General features: G+C 44.4%; 1 protein-coding gene across 3 annotated transcripts in view; it reads left to right on the plus strand.

Annotated features, from left to right (window-relative positions):
• Nucleotides 1-19,832, plus strand: part of ARMC6 (armadillo repeat containing 6) — a 71,736-nt gene that overhangs the window by 40,700 nt on the left and 11,204 nt on the right. For all 3 annotated transcript variants that reach the window (XM_033954292.1, XM_033954291.1, XM_033954293.1), the window contains exon 6: nucleotides 3,795-3,926. In XM_033954292.1, the coding sequence (XP_033810183.1) occupies nucleotides 3,795-3,926 (132 nt within the window). The remainder of the gene's footprint in view (nucleotides 1-3,794; nucleotides 3,927-19,832) is intronic.

The following is a 19,832-nucleotide window of genomic DNA, read 5'->3' on the forward strand; positions in this document are numbered from 1 at the left end:
AACCGAGGTACCACTGTATTACAGATTGTAGCCAGTCTGCTATTGAAATAGACAGACATGGGAGGAGCCACTGCTTGTCCCAGGACTGGTAGTATGGAATATTGCTACAATTTGGGGTTCTGCTGGGTACTTGTAACCTGGATTGGCCACTGTTGGAAACAGAAACAGAATACTGGAGTAGAAACAGTGGTGTAGTAAGGGGGGTGGACCACCCTGGGCACCATCTTGGCAGGGACACCAGCACCTCTCCTCCTTGCTGCTCACCCATCTCTTCAAATCTTAACTAGCAGTGAGCAGCACTTCCTATCTGCTGTTCATGCTGGCTTCAGCTCTCCTTCTGTTGTCACTTCCCGGTTGTGGGCCAGGAAGCAACGTTGGAGGGAGAGCTGAAGCTGACAAAATGGTTGGACAGAGTGGAGGAGAGGTGCCAGTGCCCCCATCAAGAGATTTGTGGGGGGGATGATTCATAGCAATGCTGGGCACTGCTCCTTGTGACCCTGAGCAGCATAACATAACATAACATTGTGCTTCTTAACCGCGTAAGTTCAACACGGTTTACAAAAGATTATAAATAAAAATATCAAGCGAAACACAAGGTATTTTGAGAAGAGATAAGTTTTCAACTGGGTTCTAAAATGTTTATAAGAACAAGCTGTAAGCAACAGTGATCAAAATTCTTTATCGTAGGAAGCTGCCTGAAATGCTAGTGTATGATCAAGAAATTTCTTGCTTTTACAACCCTGAATGGATGGAAAAATGAACAGGGCATAAGATTTTCTATTATACTTATAAGATGCTATAAGAAATCTGTTGACCATATAGAACGGAGCAGTACCATAGAAACATAGAAACATAGAAATAGACGGCAGATAAGGGCCATGGCCCATCTAGTCTGCCCACCTTAATGTCCCTCCCCTACCTTTGCCCTGTGAATAGATCCCATGTGCCGATCCCATTTGGCCTTAAAATCAGGCACGCTGCTGGCCTCAATCACCTGTAGTGGAAGACTATTCCAGCGATCAACCACTCTTTCAGTGAAAAAGAATTTTCTGGTGTCACCTTGTAGTTTCCCGCCCCTGATTTTCAACGGATGCCCTCTTGTTGTCGTGGGACCCTTGAAAAAGAAGATATCTTCCTCCGCCTCGATGCGGCCCGTAAGATACTTGAACGTCTCGATCATGTCCCCCCTCTCTCTGCACTCCTCGAGCGAGTATAGCTGTAATTTGTCAAGCCGTTTTTCGTATGGTAGATCCTTGAGTCCCGAGACCATCCGGGTGGCCATTCTTTGCACCGACTCCAGTCTCAGCACATCCTTGCGATAATGCGGCCTCCAGAATTGCACACAGTATTCCAGGTGGGGCCTCACCATGGATCTATACAATGGCATAATGACTTCCGCCTTACGACTGACGAAACCCCTTCGTATGCAGCCCATGATTTGTCTTGCCTTGGACGAAGCCTGCTCCACTTGATTGGCAGACTTCATGTCCTCACTGACGATTACCCCCAAGTCTCGTTCTGCTACCGTTTTTGCTAGGATCTCGCCATTAAGGGTATAAGACTTGCATGGATTCTGGCTGCCCAGGTGCATAACTTTGCATTTTTTGGCATTGAAGTTGAGTTGCCATGTCCTAGACCATCGCTCCAGTAGGAATAGGTCGTGCATCATGTTGTCGGGCACTGAATCTTCGTCTGTTGTGCATTTGCCCACTACATTACTCAGTTTGGCGTCATCGGCGAATAATGTTATTTTACCTCGAAGCCATGCACGACCTTATAGCAGAGACAACCCAATTTAAACAAAACACAAGCTTCCATCAGGAGCCAATGCAACTCGCAATAGAACAGCGTCACATGGTCATACTTCAGGCCATAGATCAGTCTGACCGCCGTATTCTGAATCAATCTAAGTCTGGCCATGTCTTTCTTAGAACTAGTCAGGTAAACATTGTTGCAATAATCAAGGAGAATCGGCAACAATGATTTTGAAAGCAGAAAACTCAAGAGTTTGAAAGCAGAAAACTCAAAATACGTAAGTCACTTAATCCTCCATTGCCCCAGATACATTGGGTAAATTATGAGCCCGCCAGACAGATAAGGAAAAATGCTTGAGTACCTGAATGTAAAAACTGCTTAGACAACCTCCATTGATAGGCAGTATATTAAAAAATAGCTAATCCTATATAATAAAACCCTAGAGCGTGCATCCGCTCTTGAAATTTCGTGATCCCTGCCGCTGTGATTTCTGATCCGTGGCAGCCAATCCAGCGGCAGGGAACATTTTGGCCACTCCTCTCCTCCCACCCTCACTCGCCATGGAAGCCAGGCAAGCTCTCTTCCTGCCGCGTCCACAGCAGGGAACACACCTCCCGCCCTAACTCGCCACTGCCGCCGCCGCCGCCGCTGCTGATCCTCCTGTAAAGAGCAGCCTGCGATAGTGTCCGGCTTTAGCGAACCTCGCAGGCCGCTCTCCACCCTCAGTAGCACGTTCCCTCTGACGCACGGGATCGCGTCAGAGGGAACGTGCTACCGAGTTGGAGAGTGGCCTGCGAGGTTCGCTAAAGCCGGACACCATCACAGGCTGCTCTTTATAGGAGGATCAGCCACCACGGGGATTGTGAGAAGAGCTGCCAGTACTTTGAAATTTGCAGGCCAGCCCACGGGAAGGGAAGAGGGAGGGGGCTGAACGGAGCAGGACAGCTCACAGTAAGAGAAGGGAATGGGGGGTGGGGGAAAATGCTGCTACTGCTTCAGCAGGGACCTGGAGGGGAAGGGAAATACCGCTGCTGCTTCTGCAAAGGAAAGTGTGGGGGGGAGAGAATGGAGGGTGGGGAAAAATGCTGCTACTACTTTACAGGGATCTGGAGGGGAAGGGAAATATCACTGCTGCTTCTGCAAAGGAAAGTGGGGGGCAGGGAGAAGGGAATGGGGGGTGGGGGGAAATGCTGCTACTGCTTCAGCAGGGACCTGGAGGGGAAGGGAAATACCGCTGCTGCTTCTGCAAAGGAAAGTGGGGGAGGGGAGAGAGACAGAAAGAAATACAGACAGACAAAGGAGGCCAGGGAGAGAGACAGAAATAAAGACAGACAGGGGACCAGAGAGACAGACAGAAAGAAAGACAGACAAAGGGTGCCAGGGAGAGAGAGAGAAAAATAGCAGGAGGGAGAGAGACAGAAAGAAAGGAAGAAAGAGACAGGAGCAGGGAGAAAGACATAAATAAAGAAAGACAGGCATATATTTTAGCACCCGTTAATGTAACGGGCTTAAACACTAGTGGCTAATACTAGCTTCCCTCGCTATGCTGCTGGTTAGATGGACCATTAGTCTGACCCAGTATGGCTATCCTTATGTCCTTATGTAAAATCTTAATATTTTTCAAAAGTAAACATAAGAATCACTTGATTTTATTTATGCCATTAGATTGGAGAGGTATTCCAAACATATTTGCTGATTTGGGACAAAGCCTTTTATATGTTGGTCTTTGTAAATGGTAACATGACTTTTCTCTAAAACCAAAACAGTTTCTATAACCCTGTACAGCTTGAAGAATTTCAGGATTGTTTTGGTCCATTTAAAGTAGAAATGGGCAGTTTGGACCCTCAAAGGCTGAAAAATTAGGTATTTTCAGAATAATTATTATTGTATAAGTTAATTACAAGTTCTTGCTTACCAGTTTGTATTTTGACTATATAGCATAGAAACCTGGATGCTTTGCAGGGCCTGAACGAGAGAATTGGCCATTCCTGATATAAAACTGCTGGCTATCTGAGTATTCTCATTTTGTTCCTTTGTAGGATCTTGTAAAGGAAGTTCTGAACACGATCCGGGCAGTTGCAGGGAATGACGATGTAAAAGATGCCATTGTGAACACGGGAGGAACTGATCTCATTGTGCTTGCCATGAATCGACATCTTTCAAGCCCCCAGGTATAGTGTCAGTAGTGTACCAAGGGCAGGGTGGTGGGTAATAGTCTGCCCCCAGTGAAGGGAGTTGGGGGGGTAATGGAGTGGTCGCAGGGCTGCAGTCCGCCTGCACATGGCCCTTGGCTCCGTTGGTTCCTGCCCCCTCTGATGTCAACTTCCTGTTCCAGGGCAGGGGAACAGCTGCTTCACACGCCCTTCCGTTCCCTGGAGGTGGGGAATTCTCCGCTCTAGGTTCCCGCCCCACCAGGTACACCGCTGTATAATGTAATAGCATTTGGCGATAGAAAAGGTGCTGTCTTGGATATGGCAGTTCGCCATAGAAAGTGCTAATATACCACTAACTTTTATGAACAATATATTCACCCTCAGCTCTTGGTATGCATATTCACTTGGGATCTTCTCATGTAGTTTTTAACATAGTTGAATGTACCCTGAATATGTTTTAAAAGAACAATGGGTCATAGAAACATAGAAACATAGAAATAGACGGCAGATAAGGGCCCACGGCCCATCCAGTCTGCCCACCTTAATGTCCCTCCCCTACCTTTGCCCTGTGAATAGATCCCATGTGCCGATCCCATTTTGCCTTAAAATCAGGCACGCTGCTGGCCTCAATCACCTGTAGTGGCAGACTATTCCAGCGATCAACCACTCTTTCAGTGAAAAAGAATTTCCTGGTATCACCTCGTAGTTTCCCGCCCCTGATTTTCAACGGATGCCCTCTTGTTGTCGTGGGACCCTTGAAAAAGAAGATATCTTCCTCCGCCTCGATGCGGCCCGTAAGATACTTGAACGTCTCGATCATGTCCCCCCTCTCTCTGCGCTCCTCGAGCGAGTATAGCTGTAATTTGTCAAGCCGTTTTTCGTATGGTAGATCCTTGAGTCCCGAGACCATCCGGGTGGCCATTCTTTGCACCGACTCCAGTCTCAGCACATCCTTGCGATAATGCGGCCTCCAGAATTGCACACAGTATTCCAGGTGGGGCCTCACCATGGATCTATACAATGGCATAATGACGTCCGCCTTACGACTGACGAAACCCCTTCGTATGCAGCCCATGATTTGTCTTGCCTTGGACGAAGCCTGCTCCACTTGATTGGCAGACTTCATGTCCTCACTGACGATTACCCCCAAGTCTCGTTCTGCTACCGTTTTTGCTAGGATCTCGCCTTTAAGGGTATAAGACTTGCATGGATTCTGGCTGCCCAGGTGCATAACTTTGCATTTTTTGGCATTGAAGTTGAGTTGCCATGTCCTAGACCATCGCTCCAGTAGGAGTAGGTCGTGCATCATGTTGTCGGGCACTGAATCTTCGTCTGTTGTGCATTTGCCCACTACATTACTCAGTTTGGCGTCATCGGCGAATAATGTTATTTTACCTCGTAGCCCTTCTGCCAAGTCTCTTATAAAGATGTTGAATAGGATTGGGCCCAAGACTGAGCCCTGTGGTACTCCACTAATCACCTCCGTCATTTCGGAGGGGGTGCCATTCACCACCACCCTTTGGAGCCTACCTCCAAGCCAGCTCCCAACCCATTTCGTCAATGTGTTACCTAATCCTATAGAACTCATCTTGCTCAGTAACCTGCGGTGCGGTACGCTATCGAATGCTTTGCTAAAGTCCAGGTACACGATGTCCAGGGACTCCCCAATATCCAGCTTCCCCGTCACCCAGTCAAAGAAGCTGATCAGGTTGGATTGGCAGGATCTCCCCTTAGTAAATCCATGTTGTCGGGGATCCCTTAGATTCTCCTCATCCAGGATCTTATCTAATTGGTGTTTGATTAAAGTTTCCATTAGTTTGCTCACTATCGATGTTAGACTCACTGGTCTGTAGTTTGCTGTCTCCATCTTGGAGCCTTTCTTGTGGAGTGGAATGACGTTAGCCATCCTCCAGTCCAACGGGACGCTGCCTGTACTAAGGGAGAGGTTGAAGAGCGCGGACAGTGGCTCCGCCAAGACATCACTCAGCTCCCTAAGCACCCTGGGGTGCAAGTTGTCCGGCCCCATTGCTTTGTTAACCTTGAGCCTTGACAGCTCACCGTAGACACTGCTGGGCGTAAACTCAAAGTTACTAAACGGGTCAACTGAGCCAACCCTTGTCTGTAGCTGAGGGCCGAGCCCTGGCGCTTCTCGGGTGAAGACTGAGCAGAAGTATTCATTTAATAGTTGGGCTTTTTCCGAATCCTTTTCCACATAGTCTCCGTCTGGTTTCCTAAGACGTACAATCCCGCCTGAGTTTTTTCTTCTATCACCGATATACCTGAAGAAGGATTTATCTCCCTTCTGGATGTTCTTTGCTAGAGACTCCTCCATGAGGAATTTAGCCTCCCTGACTGCTGTTTTGACGGCTTTTGATTTGGCCAGGTAGTCTGCTCTAGAGTCCTGCTTCCCCGATTGTTTGTAAGAGATGAATGCTTTTTTCTTCTCCTTGATCAGGTCTGAGATCTCCGCAGTAAACCACTGTGGCTTATTGTTCCTTCGCCGTTTACTTACTGATTTTACATAGCGGTTTGTTGCTTCTTGTATGGTTGCTTTCAAAGTCGACCACATGTCTTCCACGTTATCGGTTTCTTCTTGGCTTTGTAGCGCCTGGTGAACGAAGTCTCCCATTTCTTTGAAATTTGTTTCCTTGAATTTGAGGACTTTGGTTAGTGTAGTAGATTTAGTGAAACCTTTCCTGATATTAAACCATACCATGTTGTGGTCACTGGAGGCCAATGTGTCGCCCACCGAGACCTCTGTGACACTTTCTCCATTGGTAAGTATCAGGTCCAGTATTGCCTGATCCCTTGTCGGTTCCAACACCAGTTGCCTGAGGCTTGCTCCTTTCATAGAGTTTAATAGCCTCCTGCTGCTGCCGGAAGCAGAGGTAAGTGTAACCCAATCCACATCAGGCATGTTGAAGTCACCTAGCAATACTGTGTCCCCACGCAAGGTGATATTTTCTATATCTTCGATTATTTCCATATCCAGGTCATCCTGTTGTCTTGGGGGTCTGTAAATTACGCCAAGATACAAGCATTTGTCCTTCCCTCTGGCCAAATTAACCCAAAGGGATTCCCCAGTATACTGGACATCTGAGATTCTCGTAACCTTAATGTCATCTTTAGTATATAGTGCTACACCCCAGTATTCAAAGAGAATTCATTGGGCAGGAGAGGGTCCTGCCTGGTTAAATTGCCTATGTGGGGCTATCTGCTGATATTCAACTGCACTTAACCAAATAGTGTCACTGAATATCAGCACTAACTTCCTAAGCTGAAATCAGCTATTCAATGGGTGGTCCAGGGATGGACTTGGCATTTAACTGATTAAGTGCCAATATTAATCCTTTAACAGTTAGCTGGCCAAATAGGGCTGCTATTTATATGGTCCTAAATCAATTCAAAACAAAACTAAAAAGATTTTTATTTTTTGATGCCTTTGAAACCTAACTGCCCTTATAAGGGTGAGCCTATGCAGTTTTTGTCCATAGCAACTCTTCCTAATGTACTTCCTTATCTGTTTCTTTTTTCTCAGAATATTGTAGCTATCACCTTTTTCCTTCCATTCCTGTTTGTCCAAGTTTTGAACATCTTTGAATGTACTAGTTATTCCTAAAAGATATCTTGTAATTTTAATTCTGCATTTTTAGTCAATGTATGTTTTTATGATTATTATACACCTCTTAGAAGCCTGATTAGGTGGTATAAGAAATTTTAAATAAACTTGAAACTCGTCCTATCTTTGACAAGTTCCATCTGCTTGCAGAAGATCTGGATATTCAGTGCCAGTGACTGGACATGCCTGGCATTGAATATCTGGGCAAAAAGCTGGTAGTGGTGAAAAAAATCACTGACCACCAACAGCTGAATATTTACTCCTGTTCAGAAATGGCGAAGTGGATTGTGTACCATTGAAGTCAGGGTTCACATTGTGTTTAGCTCACTCATACAACTTGTGACCTTGGCTAAATCACTTCATGCTCCATAGCATCAGGTACAAACTTATATCTAGATTTACTGATGTGCAGTACCACAATAATGTTCATGCTGACACTATTCCTTAGCATCCTTAATAGTCTAGTCCAGACAGTGCCTATGGGGCTCATAATCGAAACGGAAATACATCTAAAAAGCTGCCTAAATCGGCACTTAGATGATCAGTGAGACAAGTCATACAAGTGCCGATAATTGAACCGGATTTTAGACGTATCTAAAAATGACTTAGGCATTCATAGTGCTGCAGTACTCCCAGGGCTAAAAGGGGTGTTTTAGGAGGAGTAGTGAGGGTGGGATTTGGGCGGTACATGAGCTGTCCTAGACTTAGTTGTACTGTATGTATAGCCAGAAGTTTTATAACACTGCCTAGATGGAACTTGGATGTTGTGACTTAGGCCATCTAAAACCAGGTCTAAATCACAAGAAGGTATCCAAAGTGACCAGATAACCACTGTAGGGACAAAGTACTGACTCCTACACACTCCCCCAGTGATCACTGACCCCCCTCCCCCACTGCCATAAAAATAGTAATAACTTTACATATCTGCCTTCAGAACATCAGTGCCTGGCAAAGGAAAGCCTAGTAGAGCTGCACAAAGATGGCTTAAATGGTCTGGGGGTTGGCTAGTGAACCATGGAGAGGAGGACCCAGGCCCATAAGCAACTCTAAGCACTGCATGCATGGTGAAACATGTGCACCCCCACAATCCCTTATGTACTGCCATATAAGTGGCACCTGCAGCCATAAGGGCTATTGGGGTGGTAGACAGGTGGGTCTAGTTGGTTCTGTGGGGTGTTTTGGATGGGGGGCTCACCATGACCTATAAGGTTTTGTGGTGAGATGTGTATGTGGCACCCTTTTTATGAAGTTTACAGCAGTGCCCTGTAAGGTACCCCACCACTCTGGTGCAATGTTTGGGTGTCCATCCATCACTTTGCTGACCCACACCCACGTCCAAAACATCTTTTTCTAGGCGTTTTTGACTTGGATGAATTTTGGTTGAAAATGGGGTATGTTCAAATGTATTTTATTGAGCTCATCCAGATCCACAGAAAATGATTCTGTTCCTAAATAAAAATAATTTTTCAGCGGGGGGGGGGGGAAGGGGAGAAATGTCAGTTAAGCGCAGGGATTCTCAACCCAGTCCTACCTACGCAGTCCGGTACCTGCAGAGAGCAGCTAGCAATAACTGTCGTTTTCAAGTGGGTTTTCTCTTTCCCGCCACTCTCCATCCGCCCAACAGGAAAATCCCAGTAAGTCTGCACAGCATGTGTGACAAAGCGCTTGTGCTACGTTGCACTGGCGACAAAACTCATGGCGGCGATTAACCATTAAAAGAAAAGGAGGGTTCAATAGGAGACACTGCTGAAAGAAGGTTATACTTTAAAATCTTTGGTATTTGCTGCTGTATCCTAACTCTTTGTTTCGCCGGAAGCCAGACAGTATTGTGCAGACAAACTGACCTGCTGGTACAGCCAAAGATGGAGGAAGAAAAACTGTTGAATTTCTTGGGGGAAAGATGAGGTGTTCTGGCCAGCAGGGGAGGGAAAGCTGGACAGTATGGGGGAGGAGGAGCAGTAGGGAAGGCAAGAGATCAATCCCCCCCCTCCCGTAGCCAAAATTTTCCTTTACAGAAGGGCCCCGACACAGCAGCTGTTCTCACAAACTGCCGGCGGCTGCCCCAAAGTTTTCCCTCTGCCGCAACTTCCCGTTTCTGACAGGGCAGATTGCCGCAGAGGGAAAGCTTTGGGGCAGCCACTGGCAGTTTGAGAACGGCTGCCATGTCGGGGCCCCTCTGAAAAGGAAAATTTAGGTGTTTAATAAAGAAGTTTGGATCTCAGGGCTTTCAGGCCTTAGGCATGTGCAGAGCCGCACTCAAGTGGCTAAAGAGCCGCAGTTTGCCGACCACTGCAATAGGGCATGCTGTTGCTGTACCATTTGAGTGACTGTACTCAAGGCTCTGAGGATTATACTCCTTCGGATCTTAAGACCTCTCTTTTCCATCCTTGGCATTTAAACTTTCTGCTACAAGCTCTGCTAAAGATCCTTCCGCTCCCACTGGAAGATGGAATGGGGTTCTACTTGTAGGGACTTTAATTTTCTTTCTATTATTAAACAAATTCCACAAGTGGTGTATAGTGCGGATTATAGGGAATGTTGGTTCCAAGTACTTCATTGAGCTTATTTCCCTGTTACCAGAGCCTTCAAGAAGGGTTGTGTACCTTCCCGGATATGCTCTAAATGCAGATGTTTACCAGTTGTTTTGGGGCTGTTCTAAGATTTGGCGTTTTGGGGGACTGGTGGTTACCTTTTTGGGAGGATCTTTTGGGTTGTTCCATAAATTATAGTCCTTGGAGTTTGGATCAGAGGTGCCTTATTGTTTTGTTTGGTGGGGGGGCTTCCAATTGGTATTCTCTGTTCCTACAGCTGAGCTAATTTATTATTGGGAGGGATATGCTGGGTCAGCGGGGTTCTGTAATGTATATTGGGGAGATCCTCTACATTCTGTGCAATAGGACTGGGCAATTTGATCTCTGTTTGGTGGGGGTTGGGGGGTTGGGGAGGGAGTAGTGATGAGCAGGGGTGGGTACTGTGGTGGAGGGTGGGGGGATTTTGTCTGGGGGGATCTATGGAAGTATTATATTTCTTTAGTCTATAGCACCTGCCTTTTGAGGGTAGATTATGATGCAGCTTTATTTTGCTTACATTCTGTACTACATACTGTTTGCTGAAGCTGTTTTGCTGGATTTGTTACACCTATGCTATGGACTGTGAACCTGTTATTCTTGTTATGTGGGGGAAGGGTAGTTTCAAGCATACTTGGATGACAAGAGCTGTACTCTGTTACTGTTCCCTTTTCTATGTTGTTTGTCATATTGTCATCAATAAAAAATTGTTCAAAATAAAATCCTCAGCCTAAACAAAAAAACAAAAAAATAGTGCTTTAATAAAACTAGCCCTTAAGTTAGTCCTTGGGTAGGAACTGTCTATATGCTTTACCTAATTGTAACTCACCTTGAGCTCATACTCGGAAAAGCATGTAATTGGATTTTAGATTTAAATATTTTTTGTATTTTTTTTTTTTTTGCTTATATTCCAGACTTGCTTTAGTTGTTCAGGTTCCTTTGCTGAATCTGGTTTACCAAGTTTAGTTACAATTTTTGCTTGCATTTGCACATAGCTAAAGATATAATGCCAGTGCAGAGGCCTTGACAGCTTGCTGAAACAAAGATGGAAGTGTGGGCAATCTGAGAATCTTGGTAAAATGCAATTTGTGAGCAGGGGACTAGATAGGAGTGTGCCGAGTTGTGTCCTAGGCAGTGAGGGGAGGGGCTTGGAATGGGGGTAGTTGAGAAATCACAAAGTCTATTCATTGGATAAATGGCATTTTAATGATTGGTGGAAGGTAGGAATGTATGAAATGTCATGGGAATACTGAAAGGTAAACTTGGTCTTAGTCACAAGGAGATTACAATGGTAAAGAAAATGTAACTTATTGATGAACAATTGAGTAGTGTTGTGGATTACAGAGAGATACTAATTATAGATAAGAGATACTCTGTGGTCAGGCTTGTGTTTTCTCTGTGGTCAGGCTTGTGTTTTGTACTCTAGATAAGTGTTCTTCAACCACCGGTTTGCAGAAATTTGCTGCCGGTCCACATGGCTGGCACGTACATCTGCTGTCTGTATTTTGCAGTTCAGGAAGAAATGCATTTGTTTCATTTTCTTTGGGGTTATACTGCATGCAAAGTCTTCCATTTTAGGATTATGTTTGTATATATTAGTACTTTTAGTTTTTGGTCCTGTATTTGCAAAGAGGTTATCTGTTTTCTGGTAGGAATGAATGTTGAGAAGCATACAGTGTGCTTTTGTGTAGTTTACAATCAAACAATTTTTTTTATTGATGCAAAAAACAAATATAATCACCAATGGCAAGTTTAGGAATATAGTTTTGTGTAGTTTAATTTTGTGGCTAACCCATTATGTGTTAAGATTATATTGTGTGTGTATATATGAAAAATGAATGGAAAAATTGTGTTATAATTAGTACTATTATGGGGGCGGGGTCTGGCTCATGATTTGGCCCCAGTGTTCTTCAACCACCGGTCCACGGATCGGTGCCGGTCCATAAAATAATTCTTTTATTTCCACCGGTACATAGGTGTAAAAAGGTTGAAGAACACTGTTCTAGATCAGCAATTCTCATATCTGTTCTCAGCTGGACAGGTTTTTAGCATATCTATAATTAATTTGCATGTTCTGTATTTCCATATAATTAGGAATTTTATCCAAATATTTCTCTTGCATATTCTTTGTGTATATCCTGACTGGGAATCCCTGGATCAGTTTATTGCTAATCTAGATTAGTTATTGATAAAGATTATTCTAATAGATTGTCTGTATGTAATTGTTCATTAGTGCACTACTCTACCTCCCCCTCAAAAATAGGTTCTAAGCAACCATTAAGAGAAAAATTTTTCCAGTAGACCTGGAGGGGATGCCTCTTGTGGACCCTGAGGGTAACTCCTTTCAGTATTTCCCGCTTGTTATGGGACTCGGGTACAATCCTGCTTCTCTGGTGGGTGGAAATGTGTTCAATTGGTCTTCCTCCATATCCTCTGTTCTTTTCAAATGACATTGTGTTGTTGAATATGCTATTAAAAGATGAGGACAGGCTAAACTGTAGGAAACACGCTACAAAGTACCATCAAGCCTTAACAGTAGCCAAAAATCAATATTTATCTCAGTGCATTGAACAAGTTGCTAATTCAACCAAGCGCCTGTTCAGGCTACTGCAAACCCTACAACAGTCAAAGCTGAATTGCTTGTTTTCATACTCTGGCAGCAGCACCATAGCAGTAGTGGGATTTCTCCCCGAGATGGACTTTGCTTGGCAGTTTCCGCGGCCGGGTGGAGGTAAATATTTGGATGGCTCCGGGTGTGTTCTTCACATAGCCATTTCCTGACCGAGCGCATAAGGCGTGTGCTTATTTTCCTAAGTTGAGAGCAAAGCAGCATTCATTTATTTCTCTCCAATGTTTATTTTAAGCATTATATACCATGACAGTGGGAAAAATATTTTAATGGTTGGCTCCGGGTAGGTTTTTTAATGCATTGTTGATACAGCCAGCTTATTTAAGCATGAAACAAGCACACGCTTGGGTCTCCGGCGCTAGCAGGAGCACCGCAGCATTCATGGAGTTTATTTTGCAGCTGACTTAGGTCACTATCCCGCGGCTTCCCTGTTTTCGGGGTTCTACGTGTCAGGAGTGTTTCAACATCTTTTGCCACTGTTGCAGTGATATACCTTGTGTGTGTGTTTCCCTACTCTCTCTGCTTGAAAAGACTTAACTTCTTTAATTGCAACTGTACTGTTATGCCTCATGGTGTTCAGCCGCCCAATCTCGTTATTTTGCTGTTATGGGTCGGCAGAAGGCAAATTTGCTGCACAGTGATGTCAGCGGCATGAGAGTACCCTGTATTTCATACAGGTATCTTGACTCTCTCGGTGTCCCTGAAGGCTGAGTCTATGTAGGTTTAGAGGTTTTCTTATTCTTTGTGCCTCTGTGCAGCGCTGTGTGTGTCTGGTAGCACTATAGAATTGATTCCTGAACTGTCTTTTCTATTTCTAGTGTGCCAGGGACTGTAAGTTTCAAAGCTTCTCGCACAGATTTCTCAGGTCACCATCTTCTCATGGCATCTGCTAGTCAGTCCCTGAAACTGGCAGGAAAAGCTGTGTGGCTCCTTCTAACCAGGGACAAGTTATCTATTCTCCCAAACCCACAGAGTAGCAAATGCTTTGTGGCTGTTGGAATCATCCCTGAAGCTCTCTTTAGGGATGTGAGCTTTATCTGATAACAATTAGGGTGCAGATTGTTTCCCAAGGGGAAACAATAAAATTTAATTTAAACATTAAAACATTTATGGACATCATTAAATGAATATTTTAATTCAAACAAATATCAAAAATGTAGTAGTCGTCAGGGGGGCACCAGGAGCACTCAGGTGGCGCAGGAGGTGGCTCTGCTTATGCTCTGGGCAGAGTCGCATCTTCAGGATATCTCAGCCTACCACATAGCCGGAGTGGAGAATGTTCAAGCGGACTTCCTCAGTCATCACATGTTAGATCCTGGAGAGTGGTGTCTAAGCCATATGGCCTTTCAGTTGATAGTGCAGTGTTGGGGTCAGCCCCTAATGGACCTGATGGTGACAGGGATCTACGCCAAAACACCCCACTTCATCACTCATCGTAGAGACGGTCAGGCCGAAGGTCTAGATGCTCTGGTTCAACCATGGCCAGCGGAGGGACTATTGTATGTGTTCCCTCCGTGACCATTAGTGGGCAGAGTTCTTCTCCACATTGTTAGTCATCCGGGCCTGGTGGTTCTGGTGGCTCCAGATTGGCCCAGATAGCCGTGGTATGTGGATCCGGTGCGGCATCTGGTGTCAGATCCTCTTCCTCTGCCTCTTTCACCTGATCTTCTGACTCAGGGCCCCATTCCCATGTTCAATCCGAGTCCTTTTTGTCTTACAGCTTAGCTCTTGAAAGGGAACGCCTAGGTAAGAAGGGGTATTCAGTTAAAGTGATCTCCACTCTCTTGGGTCCTGCAGACTTTCCACTTCTCAGGCTTATGTGCGAGTTTTGCATATATTTGAGGAGTGGTGTACTGCATGAGGCGTGGTCGCTTTTCGCACTTCCCTGCCTAATATCTTAGAGTTCTTGCAGGATGGCCTGGACAGGAGCCTGGCTTGGTCTTCTCTCCGGGTTCAGCTTGCAGCCCTTTAAGCCTTTCGTGAGTTATTACAGGGTCAGCGTCTGACTACCATTCCTGATGTCGGTTTCTTCTTGCGGGTGGCCAAGTTGCTCAAGTCTCCCGTGTGATCGTCCGTTCCCTCTTGGGATTTGAATCTGGACATGTCTGGGCTTGTGCACCCCCCGTTTGAGCCTTTGGGTGCCTGCTCGTTGAAGGACCTTACTCTTAAGGCAGTCTTCTTGGTGGCTATTACTTCTGCTAGACATGTTTCAGTGCTGCAGGCTCTCTCTCGTAGGTCTCCCTTCTGCGAGTTTTCTAGGGAGTGTTGAGGCCTGTTCCTTCCTTTCTGCCAAAGGTAGTTTCTCCTTTTCTTTTTTTTTTTTTTAAATTATTTATTTATTACAGTTTATACATTTGACAATAAATCAAGTCAAAAAGGAAAAATACAATGGAAACTGAAATATAGGTAATTAGCAAGAATCAAATTATTCCTACTTAATAGTTACAAATTAAATTATACATTCCAAAGTATAGTTAGTCCATTATAATGAGGGGCAGAGCTGTAGAATGACTGAATAAACTTTTACTAACCAAACAATAAGCAAAAGGGAATAAAGATGGAGCTTGAAAACCTCCGAGCAATTTCCTTTGAGCAGATTAACTGGAGTACAAATCTCATGAAGCAGGTATAGTCTGTGTGGAAATAAATTTAACTAGTTACTGCAGCTCATAAAATACATATCAATTATCTTTATATACCATTACACATTTACATGGATATCGTAAAATGAAGGTTGCTCCTAACTGCAATACCTGGGGTCTCGGAACAAAAAATTGCTTTCTTCTTTTCTGGGTGGGTCTAGATAAATCAGGATACATTCTGACTTTACAAAACATAAAGGAAGCATCTCTATATTTAAAGAACAGTTTAAGCAACCATTCCTTATTGGAATCTATGGCAAACTGAACCAGAAGTGTAGCAGGAATTTGGGCTTCACTATCAGATCTCTCTAGGAAATTAGTCAAATCAAGGCTATCTGCAGATAAATTCAGCTGATTAGCTACTTGAGTTTTTATTCTCCTAGGCAAATAATAAATTTTTGAGAGGGGTGGGTGTGAAGCCTCTGGTACCTTCAAAATCTCACTAAGGTATCGCTTGAACATTTCTTGTGCAGAAATAGGAAAAACTTTTGGGAAGTTTATAATCCTAAAATTACATTTTCTGGTAGCATTCTCCAACATTTTATATTTAAAATGCAAATTCCCACTATCTTTAACCCATACTGAAACTTGCAATTCCAAATTTTTCAATCTAGATTCACAGTCTGCCGATTTATTCTCCAAAGTTGACAGTTTATTTTTAATTTCCATATGCTCAGAAAGCATCGTTATACAGCGAGTAGATAACTGCTGAATCTGACCGCCCAGAGAAAATTGTAAGCTTGAAATAGCTTCCCAAATCGACTCCATGTTGATGACCCTAGGTCTTTCCAAAGGGGCAGTCTCCATTCTAGAACTCACAGAAGACAAAGTACCTTGAGCTGCAGTAGCCAAAGAGACCCAAATTAATTCCTCTTCAAGGGTTTGCTCCAATTCCTCTAACAAGTTTGCTGAATTGTCCTCCTGCCCCTGCACAGGACTGGGACACCCGCTCTGTTGAGACAGGAAGGAAACACCCTGGGCAGGTCTAACCTCCAACAACTCCTCCGTAGCTCCTGGGTGACTTGGTAGGCTCTGCTCCTCTGGAGATAAGATGACAGCTTCAAAGGAGAACTTGCAAGCTTCAGCCTGCGTGCGTCCTCCTGCCGAAGATCCCTCCAGTTGCTGAACTCGGAAGCTACGCTCCACGAAGGCATCCATCGGACCGGTAGAAGAAACAGGTAACTACAGTTTCTCCTTTTCATGTCAATCAGTCTGTGGTTCTCCCGATCCTGGGTAGTCGGGCAGGTTCTTCTGAGCAAAAACAGTTGCGCAAATTGGATGTTAGTTGGGTCCTTCGTGCCTACTTGCGGAGGACCCAGGACTTTGGAAATCAGATCATCTTTTGTCCTAGCGGGTCCTCGTAGTGGGGATAGTGCTTCCAAAGTTACCATTGCGCGCTGGATAAAGGAGACTATTGTTTCCGTTTATTTTCTTCAGAAAAACACTGTTCCGGAATTTCTCAAAGCTCATTCCACTCGGGGTCAGGCAGCTTCTTGGGCTGAGTCTTCGCTGGTGCCTCCAGTGGATATTTGTAAGGCGGCGGTCTGGTCTTCTCTACATTCTTATGTTAGACACTTCTGTGTGGACATTCAGGCGCATTGGGACACGGTGTTTGGTGAGTGTGTTCGGGTGTTGGTTCCTCGGGGGTCCCACCCATGATGGGGACTGCTTTGGTACATCCCACATGTAAAATTAACCTATGCTGGTCTGGAGAGTTGCTAAAGAAGGAGAAATTAGGTTCTTACCTGCTAATTTACTTTCTTTTAACCTCTCCAGACCAGCATAGGATCCCACCCTGTCTATTGTCGTGTTCATGTGTGCAGATTTTCATTTTGTGGTTGGTTTCTAGTATGTTTCTAGGGCCGGGGAGATTAAGAACAGCGGCTGTGGTTTGGCAGACATAGCTGGTGAGCTGTGGGGACCTTTGCTTTTTGCATTTTTTCCTTTGCATTTTCCAACAGCGTTCCTCTTATTTGTTGATATTCCTGTTCGGAATCCTGTTTGTTTTCTGTATATAGTTCTTAGATCTGCTTGGCTATTTGGCAGACTGAGGTAATTAGGGAGGGGTCACATGATATGTACAGTTTCAAAGTTTTGTCTCAGTCTCCACCTGGTGGTCATGATGAGATATATACCCACTTGTAAGATTAACTTGTGCTGGTCTGGAGAGGCTAAAAGAAAGTAAATTAGCAGGTAAGAACCTAATTTCTCCTTTATGTGTTCCACCTTTGCTTACACCCTATGCTGTCTACTAATATGTTTTATTATGTATTGTGTTGACATTCTAATGTAACCTAGCATACCGTACCATACTTTGTATTATCTGAATATTTTACTGCTGTAATTGTTTGTTGCTTGTGCTTGATTTATTCCTGCTGTACACTAATTCCTTCAAAAAGGTGGTAAATAAATTCTAATAAATAAATAAAGCCATAAAGAACAACAGTGCAGCTGCTGCTATTGTCTTGAAAGTGGAAAAAGTACCACCTAGACTCTATGAAGAAGGATCTTGTAAAAGACATCAATGGGCCTGAAACTCAAGCGCTATTTAGACGGCTGGGAACAGCTCCTGGCCGTCTAAGTTGTAAACTCATAGCTGGCTATCCACCCATATTCATCAGGAAATATCTGGCTATCTCACACTGAATATCCCAATATCTGAAATGACTGGTGACCGTCCGTGTCACATGACATAGCTGGTCAGTGCCAGTATTCATTGGCTCACTGTCTGTGTTTGCTGGCCAAAGACAACTGCCTAAAAGGGTGGTATATATTTGGCTGTTGAGATGTAGCCGGCTAGCCACTGAATATTGGCATAACATAACATAATTCTTTATTTATATACCGCACATATGCCTTTCGGTTCATGGTGGTGCACAAAAGAATACAACAAGGAAAATTGTTAACATTAAAATTGGCTAAACCACGAGGAAGTAAGGCACTCAAACTCCCTATCTGTTCCAGATAGGGTTCACAATCTGTGCTAAAGTGCCTGGAGAGTAATAAAGATAACTTAGAACAAAAGAACAAAGGTAGAGAGCAGCTGTCTTAGCATCCTGAGGTTGTGAGTTCAATTCTCACTGCAGCACCAGCACTCTGGGCAAGTCACTTAACACTTCATTCATTTATTTATTCAGTTTTCTCTACCATTCTCCCAGGGAAGCTCAGAACGGTTTACATTAATTTATTTAGGTATTCAAGCATTTTTCCCTGTCTGTCCCAGTGTGCTCACAATCTGGATTAAGTGACTTGCCCAGGGTCACAGGGAGCAGCATGAGTTTGAATCCACAACCTCAGGATGCTGAGGCTGTAAGCTTTAACTACGGCACCACACTCCCCCCGGGTACAAAATGAGCACCTGTCTAAAATATGTGAACTGCTTTGATCGTGTAAACCTCAAAGAAAAAGTGGTATATCAAGTCCCATCCACTGTACCTTATGTCTTTGCCAGCCAAAAATACTGGAAATTCAATGCTGGTGGCCAGGCATGGCCATTGAATTTCCGGTATTGCTGCAGGCCACAATATGAAACTGAATATGTGGAGGAGTGAGTGGCGCAGTGGTTGGGCTACAGCCTCAGCACCCTGGGGTTGTGGGTTCAAACCCCGCGCTGCTCCTTGTGACCCTGGGCAAGTCACTCAGTCCTCCATAGCCCCTGGTACGTTAGACAGATTGTGAGCCCACCGGGACAGAGAGGGAAAAATAGTCGAGTACCGGATTGTAAAACCGCTTAGACAACCTTGATAGGCGGTATATAAAAACCTAATAAACTTGAAACTTAATGATTATGATAGCTAGAAAGGAGTCTTATTATGTATATGGTATTCCACTGAAGCATCTTGCAGAACGAGTCACTGTGTCTGCCAGACCTTTTAGGATGGAGTCGCTTGGTGAAGATAGTGTGTTCACCTTTTGTGAAGCATTTATTATGCTTTTGTGGACTGCTTTAATGGGAAGACAAGACAGGCAGCTAAAACTGAGATTAAAAGATTTCAGATGAAAGACAGGTGTTGAAGGATAAAACGTTTGAACTAAGGGCTCCTTTTACAAAGCCGCGCTAGGGCCTTAACACGCGGAATAGCGCGAGCTAAATTGCCGCCTCCTTTAGCGTAGGTGGTAGATTTTCGGCTAGCACGCGCTATAATGCATGCTAATCAGGTGTGTGCGTTAAAAACACTAGCGCACCTTTGTAAAAGGAGCCCTAAGTGTAGTTGGTTTGACAAAATTACCAAAGGAAGAGGTCTCATAAAGCATTTGGAAAGAAACAGTAAAACATGACAGAGAATCTCTCAACCAAACTTGCCTTTTTTTGTCTAAGCTGTGGGCTGAACACTGCTTTTTCTTGGCCTTTTGAAGGAGATTGGAATCCTGTTTATTATTTGGGAGGAGGGGTGTGTGTGTTTGGTGTGTGGAGGGGTAGCATTGTACATCCTGATTCTCTTTAAAGACAGAATAATGTATGACTGC

The sequence above is a fragment of the Geotrypetes seraphini genome, chromosome 8, assembly GCF_902459505.1.
Source record: "Geotrypetes seraphini chromosome 8, aGeoSer1.1, whole genome shotgun sequence".
NCBI lineage: Eukaryota > Metazoa > Chordata > Amphibia > Gymnophiona > Dermophiidae > Geotrypetes > Geotrypetes seraphini.